The 14264-nt window shown below is 38.4% G+C and overlaps 1 protein-coding gene across 1 annotated transcript in view; it reads right to left on the reverse strand.

Moving 5' to 3' along the window:
* Positions 1 to 1850: 1850 nt before the first annotated feature.
* LOC130909971 (SH3 and cysteine-rich domain-containing protein 2-like) overlaps positions 1851 to 14264 on the reverse strand; it is a 42660-nt gene continuing 30246 nt past the window's right edge. Inside the window, exons 9-11 of the mRNA XM_057826946.1 lie at positions 8780 to 8831; positions 5417 to 5554; positions 1851 to 5059 (exon numbers count right to left, since the gene is read on the reverse strand). Of these exons, the coding sequence (XP_057682929.1) occupies positions 4961 to 5059; positions 5417 to 5554; positions 8780 to 8831 (289 nt within the window). The 3' untranslated portion in view covers positions 1851 to 4960. The remainder of the gene's footprint in view (positions 5060 to 5416; positions 5555 to 8779; positions 8832 to 14264) is intronic.

Here is a 14264-nt window from a genome sequence, read left to right on the forward strand (position 1 = left end):
GGAGGTCTCCTTGACTGGCTTGATTCAAAGCCAGAATCAAGAAAATCAAAGGAGAAATCAAGAAATCGTCAGAGAGCTCCAGTTAATGCGTGCTGAAACCGAGAAACTCAAGCAGGCGGTCGAGGAGAGAGATGTCCGCATCAAAAGGCTGGAAATTTTGGCTGACGATCTCAATCAGTGACGCCTATTCCAGGTGATACAGTGGCGCAACTGGCAATCGCTAAGCTGAAAGAGTATGGAATAAACATGGAACCGCTGGACATCCGTCACTGCTTTCTGCTCCCATCTGGGGGAGAGGACCGGCGACGGTGCTCATGAAGCTGGCAGACCACAAGACCAAGACTGCCCTGCTTAACCAGCGCCGCCACCTGAAAGGGTTGAAGATTTTTTTTTAATGACAACTTGACTCGCCGAAATGCCGAAAATGCAAGAAAAGCACGTCAACTCAAGAAAGCTGGGAAAATAGCCAACACCTGGGTCTCGGATTGCAGGATCCTTAACAAGATGCAAGATATGAAGATTAAAGCTATTAGGAGTCTCGACGAGCTGACCCCACTCGAAAATTAATGATGACATCTGAAACCACACTTCCGGACCTTAACTTCTACAATAGCATTTTGGATAACTGTAAATACTACACAGCGGACCAGTATAACAACTCCGTGGATGTGGATGGTAAGCTGAAACTTATCAACGGCAGGAGTCTCTACAAGAATTTTGAACACATTAAGGATTATCTACTAAAGATAACAAAGGCTCTGACTTTAATTTGCATGGATATAACTTGGCACAAATGAATCGGGCATCTACAGAGCTCCTGATTCAAATGTCCATCTTACTGAGTATATGGAATAGATACTGTTTAAAACGAATAATAAGCATGTCTTTTGTTGTGGAGACATTAATCTTGTGATAAAATATGTACAACATGTTGTTTGATTTTCCTCATACATTCATGTCTGATGAAACTGTTACAGTAATCTTTGTGTGCGGCAATTGTTGCCACCATGTACACTTTAGGAATGTACCCTTTAAAGAGACTTATAAGAAAAGCATTTTGAGTCGCTACTCACACCAGCTGTGATAAGACATAACACTTTTGCCACACACATAGCCACAACAAAATGCTCCCACAACAAATAGATGCCAGAATGTCAGGGACAATGACAAAGCCATAACCTTGTACGCCCTGAAACTCAGATCACTGCACTAGACTGCTGTGTCAACAACCGCAATGGAGCTGCTTGACTGGACGCTGAGTTATTGTAAACCCAGACTGTGGATTGTGTTATTGTACAGTTTGTGGCCATGTGATGTATGGAACTGTACCATGTCTGATTGGGCGTCTTTAGCTGTATGAGGGGACAGGAAACAGATAAGCAAATGCTTCCTCCCGTCTGCCTTTGTCTTCTTCTTTGGTTATTTCTTCCTTCGGGCAAATCATATCACATTTTGTAATTGTCAATGATTGTCAATGATACCGATGATGATGATGACAATAAATATTTCATTCATTCATTCATTTCAAGTGCAGCCATCAAAACACATGATAGAAATAGCCAAAAGTGCTACATACAATTATAAAAAAAGTCACTTAAATTTTAGTAATCATGATGTAGCTGAAGATATTGATTGTTCTTTGATTGCACCAGGTTATATGTTACAATATTACCAATAAATTCATATTATTTTAAAAATTGAGTTTATTTTTGTTTGATATTGCACACTATAAAAAACGTTGTAAGATTAGTCATCAATTTGTAATGGCATACGTCACTATTTGTAAGATTGCCAACAGCCTCGTGTTGACAGGTATGAAATATAAATACACAAACACACACGTGGAGGGTTCATCGCACTTTATTAGGCGACACCGAAACGTCAAAAAGGGATCCTGAGCCCAAGTGAGCGACTACATGGCATGTGCATAGAAAATGTTGAAAAGTGAAGCGCTGTAAATACCATCTGGATGCACTTATGTGTGCGTGGAGAAAAAGCTGGCGACTAAACGGCGTGTGCATAGTGTTAAGATGAATTGAGCATCCAGAAATTTCTGCAATCTAATCAAAATAGGAAAAAGTGGGAAAGTGAGACGCTGTGAATACTCTCACAACGCGTCACTTTTCAAATGTGAGATATCCATGCCCTTATGAGTTGCTTCCAGCATGGCTATACTGTTCAGATTAGCGTGTCACTAGAAGGCTTTACTGTATATACAATTTATTGCTTTCACGCAAAAGACGCCATTTTGATTCGAAATACCATAACGTGACCATGAATACGGCAGATAAGGCAAATTGGAATCAGATTACCGTAATTTTCGCACTATAAGGCGCAACTGACTATGTGCCGCCACCCACCAAATTTGGCATGAAAATGGCATTTGTTCATAGATAAGCCGCACTGGACTATAAACCGCAGCTGTCGTCACTGTATTATGGGATATTTACACCAAAAGATATTAACTGGTAACACTTTATTTGACAGCGGCATCATACGACTGTCATAAGACCAAATGCACCACCATGAAGTTTTGAACTAAATGGCTGCAAGGCTTCATTGCTTCAAGAAGCGTCATTGTGCCATCACTGCTCCCTTGGGGGAGACGGTCAACCTCTGCTGCCACCTGCTGTCAACACTGTTGTTGTCCAACATGCCTCCTAGCATGCATTGCAGTGCTACATATGTAAATAACAATCAAAATTCATGTTCTGTGCTAAATATTTCTTCAGTTACTGTTCCAGTTGTTTCATTAATTGCTAGTTATGGTATTTGGTAACACGTTATTTGACAGTGGCGTTGTAAGACTGCCATTAGACAATCATAATTATGACATGCCACTGTCATGAGCATTAATGAATGCTTATAACACATGTCATTTAGTGTTATCCGGCAAATTATCTCACTGCTGAATGCAAGGGCGTAGGTTCGCATAGGGACGGAAGGGACAAAACACGACCAACTTTTCAGGACTTTTAAGCAACCTTATTTGCGTTATATAATGACTTCAGTTATATGTCATTTAGATTGTCATCCTATATGTTTTAGTTGTTGTAATTGAGCCCACCATTATTAAGTGAATTATTTTCATTATGTTCAGACTGACAGTCACCGACATTGAATAAACGTTGATTTTCCATCAAAATCTTCAGTATGGTTGACATGGAAATTTCCAACGCCAAGTGATGTTGAAACAACGTTGTTCTATGGTATGTCAGGCGATGGTTGGGTTTACATTGTTTTATGGTTGATGAACTAATGTTGACAAATAGTTGATTTATGATTGACTGGGAAATATGATTGAAAAGATGATTACAAAGTCATTGAATTATGGATGAGCGGGCGTTTTTGGATCGAAAACATAACATTGATTCAGCGTTGTTCCAATATTATTAACAATCGGAATGACGTTTAGGTTCTGTAAGGATTTCAACGTTGAAACAACATTAATTAAGTGTGCAAAAGTGACGTTGATTCAATGATATAAGATCGACAGCGGAATGTTGATCCAACATCTTTTCAATGTTGGTCTGCTATTTGGGACTTGTACCTCTTTTCAGTTGCTGGATGTGCCGGTTCATTTTTTTCCCCTCCGAAATGCTTATTTGATTGGCTGGTGACTTGACCGCCCAACACACACTCAGATTAGATATCAGGGATATTAGAAGTTTTTTTTCCAGCAAGTAGCAGCCACTGTAAGATGTGTAAAAAAGACATTAATGTTGTGGAAGTGGGGAACACACCCCTAATTTTGCTACTGAATGTCTGACCTGCATCAGAGTTAGCATAACATTAAACTGTTTGAAATGGCTAACGTGCAAAACTCAATTAGGAAGATGCTTAGAGAGAAGGGTTCTCCTGTATGTGTTTTCTACTGTTAACATTAAATTAGTAATGTAAGTAATGTAATGTAATGTAGTGAACCGAGGTCCACCCACTTCTCCCCAATTTTTCCTTTTAATTTATTTATGTGGTCTTAAAGCATCTTACAGGAGCTTTCATTTTTTTTGATGAGTTTGGCTGTTCTTGTGGACAAAAGCAGTAGTGTTTTACCTGAAGAACAACTCAATTTTAATTAATTTTTTTGTTATTCCCTGACAAAGACGTTTTTTCAGTTATATTTGATTTCTTTAGACAATGTTGAGTGGTCTGTAGACAAATGTTTTTGTTTTTGTTTTTTAATTCCTGGATCCTTAAGAGATAACTAACAAGCTTGTATTTATTTTGTATGTTAATATGTATAATTGAAGTTATGTTCAAATAATGCAATATAAATTTGCTCTTAAAAGCCAGACATTTGGAAGTTTTCAAAATGTTTCTTTAGTAATTTCAGAAAACAAAGGTTTGAATTGAACAGTGTATGCTGAACCAATACACATAAAAGTTAGTATAAATCAATACAGATTTATTTTGCATTGATCATTATGAATATCCCGTCCCCAGCAAAAAGTGTACATGCAGGTTATGCTGTTATATCGTCCCTACCAATGTTGAGACCAAACCTACGCCCTTGGCTGAATGGATGTAAAAGATCCAAGCTGGATAATTTGCCAGATAACAGTCTTATAACGCCGCTGTCAAATAAAGTGTTACCCATTAACCCAAATAAATCAACAGATAAGCCGCACTGGAATATAAGCCGCAGGAGTCAAAATGAAGGAAAAAAGTAGCGGCTTATAGTCAGAAAATTACGGTATTATTATTCTGAACATAAGTAATACAGGAATGAAAACAAAATCTTGTCCAAAGTTCAATCACGCTTTCCCAGTTAGCGCTGAAGTACACCCAAGTTACTGCTTGCTATTCTCCGGACGCTACGTTGCGCTACACCAGTAGTTCGAAAGAAAACAAAACAAGCAAAGCTGTCGTTCTCAATGCCGGTGTGCATCATTTTGCAGGGGAAAACAGCATTCCCGAGGGTTTCTTTGTCAATTTATGTTAGAATTATTAGCATTAGCTGTCATATTTCAAGCAAAATGTCCATCGGCACCAAGCCTCGCTTTTTGCCGCTGCTTAGCCGCAGGCAGCCGTCCGTCTCGTCGTTCTTGCCCACGCAGATCTGCGACGGGAGAATGCGGGGCGAATAATGCGAGGTTTGGGAATGAGGAATGGAGGAATATGTCAATTTGAGAGATTAAAAATGAATCGGAAATGGGAAAACGTAAGGATTGGGGACGTGGGTAAAGATATTTGATGGGATTCAAAATGACGGTGAATGATGAGGTGACGGTAACAATGGAAAGTGATAAGCGGGGAAGATACAGATGAAGGAAGGACAGAAAACAAAAAAAAAAAATTAAAGGCTAGAAGTGAGCCACATCACAATGCAAATACGCTTCTGTCATTTCAGCACTTTTACGTTTGCATGCATTTGCATACATTCTTAGTAACACATTCACTCTGTGTGAGTGCTCACCTGGGCCTCTTTCACTGTCATCTGGCCTTTGTCTCGGTTGCCGTGGAAACTGGCCGTGACCTTCCACACCCGCTCGCCAGGACGCACCCGCTGCACAAAGTTGGCGGGGAAATATCCCACCTTGTTCCGGCTTTTCCCCTGATGAGAAAACAGAACACACACTGGCCATGTTTACATTCAGCCAAAAACACTTTCAATATCGTGTTTTTGGCAGCAAGGCCATGTAAACAGGCCCCAATACCTGAATATGCCCAAAGTGCATCTTTTAAATACCCTATGACTACATCTGGGTTAACCCTTTTGTAATATCTGGTAAACAACCACAAGGATAGCGCCCCTTTGAAAGGAGGTGCTGCACATACTCCAATCGCAAAGAATCTTGGTCTTTTGAGGACATGATCACAAAAATGAATGGATTAAGATTAGATCTGGGCAATACTACATGTGCTTCAGAATATTGTGATATGAAGGCACACCATAGGCGGAGTTTGACTTTTGGAACAGGGGGGGCACAACACGTTGATGACCCCGAAACGCAGTGTCAGCAATAAAATTAACTTACAAGAATATTTATAATAATAAGTTAACAATGAGCATTTTTTGTTTCCCATCATTCTAGAGAGGAATTCGAAATGAGGCTGCTAAGTCAAGATCGTCATCCAATCAATATGGTATGCCCGCCGGAGTCGTGCCAATGTAGTTACCCCAGTCAAAAATTGTATCCTGGGCGGAGCCACATGGAGGTAGATTTGTGTCTTTATTATTCAATCAAAAAAAGTTGCTTCAATAAAAAAAATAAAAATTTGCTGCAATCAAAATATACAGTATATTTTCAATGAAAAAAAAAGTCGCTTCAATCAAAAAAATGCCAAATTTGAAACTCAAAAAAATGCATGTGACAGCTATTTTCTTTTTCTTTTTTCTTTTTTTTTTTTTTTTTTTGGGAGATTTTGATTGAAGCAACTTTTTTGATTGAAGTAATGTTGATTTGTGTTTGGGCCACATTTTGGCTAGGATGTTTTAGTCTTTATTATTCAATCGAAAAATAAGTTGCTTCAAAAAAATATATATTTTCAAAGAGGAAAATCCCTTCAATCAAAAAAAGAAAAATTTCAATCATAGAAAACGTTTTTTTAATGCGAAAAAATGTTTTCACATTGAAAAATTTGCATTTGAACACTTCATTTTTCATTAAAAAAGTTTTCTTTGATTAAAGCAATTCTTTTTGTGTACGGGCCATATTATGGGTAGGACATTTGTGTCCAAATCACTCAATCCCCAAAAATCATTCAATCAATGAAAAAAACCATTTGAAAAATAAAATTGCCCTCCCCTTTTTTACAGTATACTCGCTCGCCACAATAGTTATAATTGTTGTGGAAGAGATGCCAAACCTTTTGCTAATAAATAGCGCGGCCCCAATGAATGCCCGTGTCCGCTCCACTCGCTTGTCTCTGCCTCTTAGCTCTCAATATACGTAAAACGGCGCCATTGTAGTCTGTTTGCGGCAATGCGTGAGTGGGTCGTTCCGCGCATGCCTTAAATGCGTTAAATATTTTAACGTGATTAATTTAAAAAATTAATTACCCCCGTTAACGCGATAAATTTGACAGCCCTAAATAATACTTCTTGCAGATTACAGGGACTGCAGTAACAAATAAAATGTTTTTAAAACAGCTGGAAATTATGCTGCGCACACATACAAAATTGTTAGAGGTTATATCCCAACGACTGGCAATTAATTCATACAGATTGATTCATTGATTCATTTTGGTCATTTAAACAAATAGCAATAAATAGCATCAGTATTAATACAGTTCATATACCACATATCATATTAACACAATATAAGACAAAGTTTTTGAGTGAGAGCCTCTCACTCAGATCAGATTTAATATCATTGTATTCACAGCCATATTGCTAAAAGACGGCAGCTAATCTGCTACTTCAATTTGCAACCAGAGTAGAGTACAGCAATGAAATGCCTGATTCGTAAAGACTGAAGTTGAACAGATTATGGTAATAGGCGACAAAACAAATGTCAACACAGAAGTAAAAATGGACAACAAGGATTGGCAGTTTATCTGGTGGGAAGATGTAATTTGCACCGTCGACTGTATAATATTAGCACACACCGTAATGTTGATGATGCATTCACGTGTTGTACAAGCAATCGAAAAAAATCATTCTCTATTATTGGTGTCTATAAAAAGCGCAAAACAGTCACTCAGCCTGTGATGTATCTTTGGAGCATTAAAATAGGCCACTCTTCTTTGTAGCAACCACGTTTTATCCCACATTACGACTTTTAAACACATCAAAACGATTTTCCAACTTGGGAACTGAGCTCTCCCGATATACATGAATGCAGCATATCTCCCGGAGGTCCTTCGCCGAAGTTTCAACTCATATGCCTCTCCCAGCCAAAGTTACGCGCATAAATTATCATATTAAGGAGCCATGTGCAGATTTTCTATATGGAATCAATAGAGAAATATGATTATATCGAATAAGCACATTCTATAGATTACGCTATCTAGACTTAAAACTCCAAAGTATATACAGTATATATATTTTTTTAACGGTGAATTTTATACTGGGGCACGTTACCCGGTGAAATATGTCTGGCGACGCCCATGACACCAACCATCACAATCTAACGATTATCGTTTATTGAATTATTTTTGCGGAGTTATAAAATTCAATTTTATAGTTCTGAGTATAAGGCTATAGCTAGCTAGCTATAATTTCTAAAAATTGTTGGCAGTAGCATGTCATAAATAGAATTAGTTAAACATGTCTGTTGTTTTGTTGTAAATACAAAAAGGCTTGATAAGCATTTCCCCGTATATAGCAATGCGTTTTGCAATGTGCCTTTGCCGTAGTGGATCATATTGCATATGCTTCGCGCCGCAATACCCGACTAATTAAAATGACGTCAAATCATATGCAGCCACATTTCTTTTCTCATTTAATTGGAATTTTTATTATGTCTATTACAAAACGAGCTAAAAGAAAAATAATCTGTTTCTATAATTAAAAACATTAGAACAAGTGTCACGGCGGCGTTTGTGGCACGCTAATCTCACACTGCAGCCTTCAACAAGGTGTCAAACGCGGATTAACTGGCAAATTCAACACATACACGTTTATAATGTTTGTTCACACGTCTTATCAAAAGTGAACGCATCCACTCCCCACCCACGTCCATTGACCTTCAAAAGAAACCAGGCGGCTCTCAAGTCTCGACGCTCATCGGACTGGAGTAGGCTTAACTGATTGCACAAGTGCCGGGCTGGCATTTGCTCACAAAAGGTAACGGAAGCCGCCAGAACAAAGATGACGGCAAAAGAACCCACTTACCTTCCACCAGTCCTCGTTGGCGTCATCTGTGACTTTGACTCGATCGCCGGGCCTGTGGGGAAAAGACAAGCATGTTAATTGCTAACTTCCTACTAGCACGCTAAATTAATTAATTGACTGGCATTGACAGTGATAGACATTCAGTCCATTTGGGAGGGAAGACAGCGATTCATTGTCAGCCCTCCAGTCCAAATGGATTGAACGTCTATCGCCGCCAATGGCAAACAGAATATACACAGTGGCGCCACCAGGGCCACCCCTGTAAATTGGTTTGCCACCCCATTGGCCACCCCGCTTGCCAGCATATTGTTAGATTGTTGTAGCATCAGTTATGCATTTCATCCCAAATGAATGCATTTATTTTGTTTTGTTAAATGTAGGGCTGTCAAATTTATCGCATTAATGGGCGGTAATTAATTTTTCTAAATTAATCACGCGAAAATATTTATCACAATTAATGCATTTGCAGTACGACTCATTCACGCATTGCCGCAAACAGCCTACAATGGCGCCGTTTTACTTCTATACAGAGATAAGAGGCAGTGTCAAGTGAGTGGAATAGATAAAAGCATTCATTGGGGCCATGCTTTTAATTGGCAAAAGCTTTGTCATCTCTCCCACAGCAACTATAAATATTGTGGGAAGCGACGTGGGGAAGAATGACAGGAGTTGATCCTTTTCTTAACACCCTGTAGTGTATCCAACGCAGAGAAGATATAGCATTTGCAGCCACCACACACAGTCATGGTTGCACCACTTCCCATCATGCATGTGGGCAGAACTGTTAAGTCGCTACAGTATCATTTACTGAAAGCTCAACAAATACACTAGATGGCAATATTTTGTCACAATGTACAAGCTCACATTTATCCTTTAAGAATTACAAGTCTTTCTATCCGTGGATCCCTTCCACAGAAAGAATGTTAATAATGTTAATGCCATCTTGTGGATTTATTATTATAATAAACAAATACAGTACTTATGTACAGTATGTTGAATGTATATATCCGTCTTATCTTTCCATTCCAACAATAATTTACAGAAAAATATGGCATATTTTAGAGATGGTTTGAATTGCGATTAATTACGATTAATTAATTTTTAAGCTGTGATTAACTCGATTAAAAATTGTAATCGTTTGACAGCCCTAGTTAAATATACACCTTACGCCTAATATACACATAATACAATAAAACAGAATTGTTGTGGAATTCAAAATGTTGACTGGACAGTTACGGACTAGGCATGTGCCGGTATGAGATTTTGACGGTACGATAACCGTGAGCAAAAATACCGCGGTTTCACGTTATCACGGTATTGCAATTATAGCTCCCAAAAATTTTGAGATGTATGGGTTAAAAAAACAACAACTTTTTTTCCATTGAACAGGATTTTTTTTTTCAGACCATAGTTGCAAATTAGAACATGAATATATTGTTAAAATAAATAAATTATCAATAAAAAAATATTTGAAATAAAATTAAAATAAATATAACTTATAGACTATACTCACAGCCACAGCTCAATTTGCACAAGATTATAGCAAGAACAAAATAATTTCTATAAAGTAAAAACACTTCTGAATAAAATTTTAAAAAATTTATACTGCATGACTTTTTTTTGAGGGTGGAAAAGCTTAAGTGAAGTTTCGCCATTTTCAGCCACTGTGTCAACTCTAGTCTACATGATGTCATGCCTTGGTGTTAAAAAGAACATGAGGAATTCATAAGTTAGGTAAAAATGTATAAATTAGTTAAAATGTCAATATTGTTGTGGAAAGGTTTCATCTAAAAAATTAAAAAAAAACACATTGAGAGTGAGACCTCACCTTGATCCAGCGAACGTGGATTTGTGCTTAGGGCAAGATCATCGTACACAATTAGCGATCTTTGATGCTATCACTTTTTCCCCTTCATTCAAGCGAATCAAGCTTGTTTTCTCACTCTGTGGCTGTAACACTCAACGAAGTTGCTCTCCCAGCTGAGCCTAGGCTAACATTCATCTTTGTAAGCTTTTACTTAGTTTGTATATTGAATTTGAAAGGAAAATGTGTGTTTTGTTTTTGGCGAACTTTTCCCATGGTGCTAATCTGTGGAAGCTACTCACATGGAAAAATCTAATTGTACAACATTTTAAATGTATTCATTTTGTATATTAAACTTACCACGATTTGAGAGCTCAATAAATTGAAGAACGGTACGCCTTATGTTTGGAGTAATTGTTTTTGGGTTAGCTGGCTGTGTAGCCGATAGTGTCACTCTCACACACAGCAACAAACGGGAGGGGGTGAGCGCTGCTGCGCAAGCCGCTTCTGGCTGCATTTTTGACACAAGAAAAATAGCGAATACCGTCCTACGGTCTGACGGAAAATTTTAATGGTTTTGAAACCGCAACGTTTTCACACCACGGTAAACCGTGAAACCGGTAACCGGCACATGCCTATTACGGACTATGCACATTAAATCATTAGTAACATTAAATATTACACAATACACCAGTATCATCATCATCATCAGTAGCCGTGTCCTTAAGTCTTTCTGATAGTTTTCCCCTGACCTTTTTACTGCAATAGTATAATGAAAATCTAAAATTATGGCTTTTAATTTTGGCCACCCCAAGATTTTAAGTGGCCCCATCTGGCCACCCCTATGAAAAATTTCTGGAGGCGCCACTGAATATACACGGTAGTGCTGGGCGATATGGGGGAAAAAACTATTTCCATCACGATATGGATCACTTGATATCACGATAACGACATCATCTGATATAGTGCAATTATAATTACTTAATGAAAAGTGTTAGAATTGTGCATACAGTTAACAGTTATGCTTTCCTTATTATAGTTAGTCATCAGATAGGATAACTTCTGTCCAGTCAGCTTTTCGTTTGTCTTGGGCGATGTGGACCCCATGTAGTCTATGTATTCTATTCTATGTTCTATGTTGCTTTCCTGCCCCGCCCATCCTATTCTTTGCACCTGAATAAAGAGGGTTGCTATCACAGCAGCTGGGCAAGCAGCTACCAACCTCCACAAAAACTTCCTGCGTGTTTTTTTTTAGCCAAGCTAAGTGTACATAAAGCAAGTTTCAAATGTAACATTTTCTTACGCAACGGTTGTGACACCTTTGTTGCCACTGAATCAATAATTATTTTGTTAATTGTCCTTGTTAGTGGCTAATTAGTTGTAGCGGCTATGTTTGCTCACCACCTCATTTTTTTTCTGTTTGTTTTATTTACGCACCATATGTTTGCGTTGTGTGGTAATTTATCACACCCATATTAGCTGGTGTAAGGACTTCTAGTGGCCTTTTTGCATCATTCATTTTGGAAGTACAGTGGTACCTCGACATACGATCGCTTCGACACACGATCTTTCCGAAATCCGACGTAAAATTTGACTCGCCATTGTCACGGAAAACGCGGGCAGGCAGGTGGTGTGGACCCAAATGCAGGGAAACCAAAACGCAGCAAGGCAGGTTGCAGTTAACTAAAAAAAAATGTTTTAATAATGACTAACAAAAACACAAATTACAACCAAAAGGACTGGGGATCAAAAAGGCAATGTTCAAACAAACCTTACTGAATCGGAGGGACTGGTACACGAGGGCTTGGACAGGACTTGACATCGACACTGACAATGATGCAACAAGGAGTGAACAGAAACTTGGAGTTTATATACACACAGAGACAAGGGGTAACGAGACAACGAGGAACAGATGGGTGACACAGGAGGATGCAGATTGGAGGATCCACAAGGAGCAGGTACAACAGGTTAAATCAATGGGCAATCACAGGGAAACACTAGGAAGGAACCAACACAAAACCTAACAGCCATTTGTTTCAACATCCGATGACACGCTCGAAATACGACGATTTATGACACCGCTGCAGTTTCTTTGTTTTTCCGCAAGACTAGCGCACGGTGGATTTTCTTGTGAGACGTGGGTTCCAAGAATGTTAGTGCAGGTGGCGAAGAAGGAAAAAAGGTGTGGCTTACCATTGAAATATAGATGGGAATGATAGAAAAATATGAGCGTGGTGCGTAAAAAGTCCTCCATCACTCTGTCAAGTCAGCCATGCGGTGCGGTCAGGTACACCACGTAAAATACATTTGCATCACAGTTTGTTACATTAATACAGGTATGGTTATTATTATTACTATTATTACATTATTATTCCATCTTTTATTCATAATTTATTTCTTTTGCTCTGTGTACCGTAATTTTCACACTATAGGTCGCACCTGACTATAAGCCGCCACCCACCAAATTTGACACAAAAACGACATTTGTTCATAGATAAGCCGTACTGGACTATAAGCCGCAGCTCTCCTTACTGTACTATGGGATATTTACACCAAAAGATATCAACCGGTAACACTTTATTTGACAGCGGCATCATGCGACTCTCATAAGACCAAATGAACCACCATGAAGCTTTGAACCAATTGCCTGCAAAACTTCATTGCTTCAAGAACTTCATTCGGCCATCACTGCTCCCTTGAGGGAGACAGACAACACCTGCTGCCACCTGCTGTCAACACTTGTTGTCGAACATACCTCCTAGCATGCGCTACAGATGTAAATAACAATCAAAATTCATGTTCTGTGCTAATTATTTCTTCAGTTAGTGTTCCAGTTGTTTTATTAATTGCTAGTTAAGTTATTTGGTAACACTCTATTTGACAGTGGTGCCATAAGACTGTCATAAAGATATCATAATTATGATATGACACTGTCATGAGCAGATGTCACTTAGTGTTATCAGGCAAATTATCTCACTTTTGAATGGATGTAAAAGATCCGAGCTTGATGACATCTGTCATAAGGATTCAGTAATGCTCATGATAGTGTCATGTCATAATTATGGCGGTCTTACTATTCGCTGTCAAATAAACTGTTACCTATTAACCCAAATAAATTAACAAATAAGCCGCCCTGGACTATAAACCGCAGGATTCAAAATGAAGGAAAAATGTAGCGGCTTACAGTCCGAAAATTATGGTAATTGCAATTTGCAGTAGTATAAGCAGCATTTACCGTATTGGCCCGAATATAAGACTGTGTTTTTTTGCATTGAAATAAGATTGAAAAAGAGGGGGTCGTCTTATATTCGTGGTCTAGACATTATACCCATTCACGACGCTAGATGGCGCCAGATATCATTGAAGCGATGTTCTTTTATGACAGATCTCAGCTACTCTCCCCATTAACAACGCTAGATGGCGCCAAATATCATTGGAGCGATGTTCTGTCATGACAGATTTCAGCTACTAGTTTAACCAGTTTGCATTATTTTATTGCATTGTTTTTCCTTATTCAGACTTGTTTCAAGACTAAAGTTACAGTTAGACTTCACTTTGATGTTTAATGCATTTATTGCAATTTTGTTATTTTATCACAATAGATTGGTTTATTTACATTTCAAAAACCAGAAACCATTCATTTACGAATGTGATTGCACTTTAGTTTACATATTTAGATGT

This window comes from Corythoichthys intestinalis, chromosome 21, assembly GCF_030265065.1.
Source record: "Corythoichthys intestinalis isolate RoL2023-P3 chromosome 21, ASM3026506v1, whole genome shotgun sequence".
Lineage (NCBI taxonomy): Eukaryota > Metazoa > Chordata > Actinopteri > Syngnathiformes > Syngnathidae > Corythoichthys > Corythoichthys intestinalis.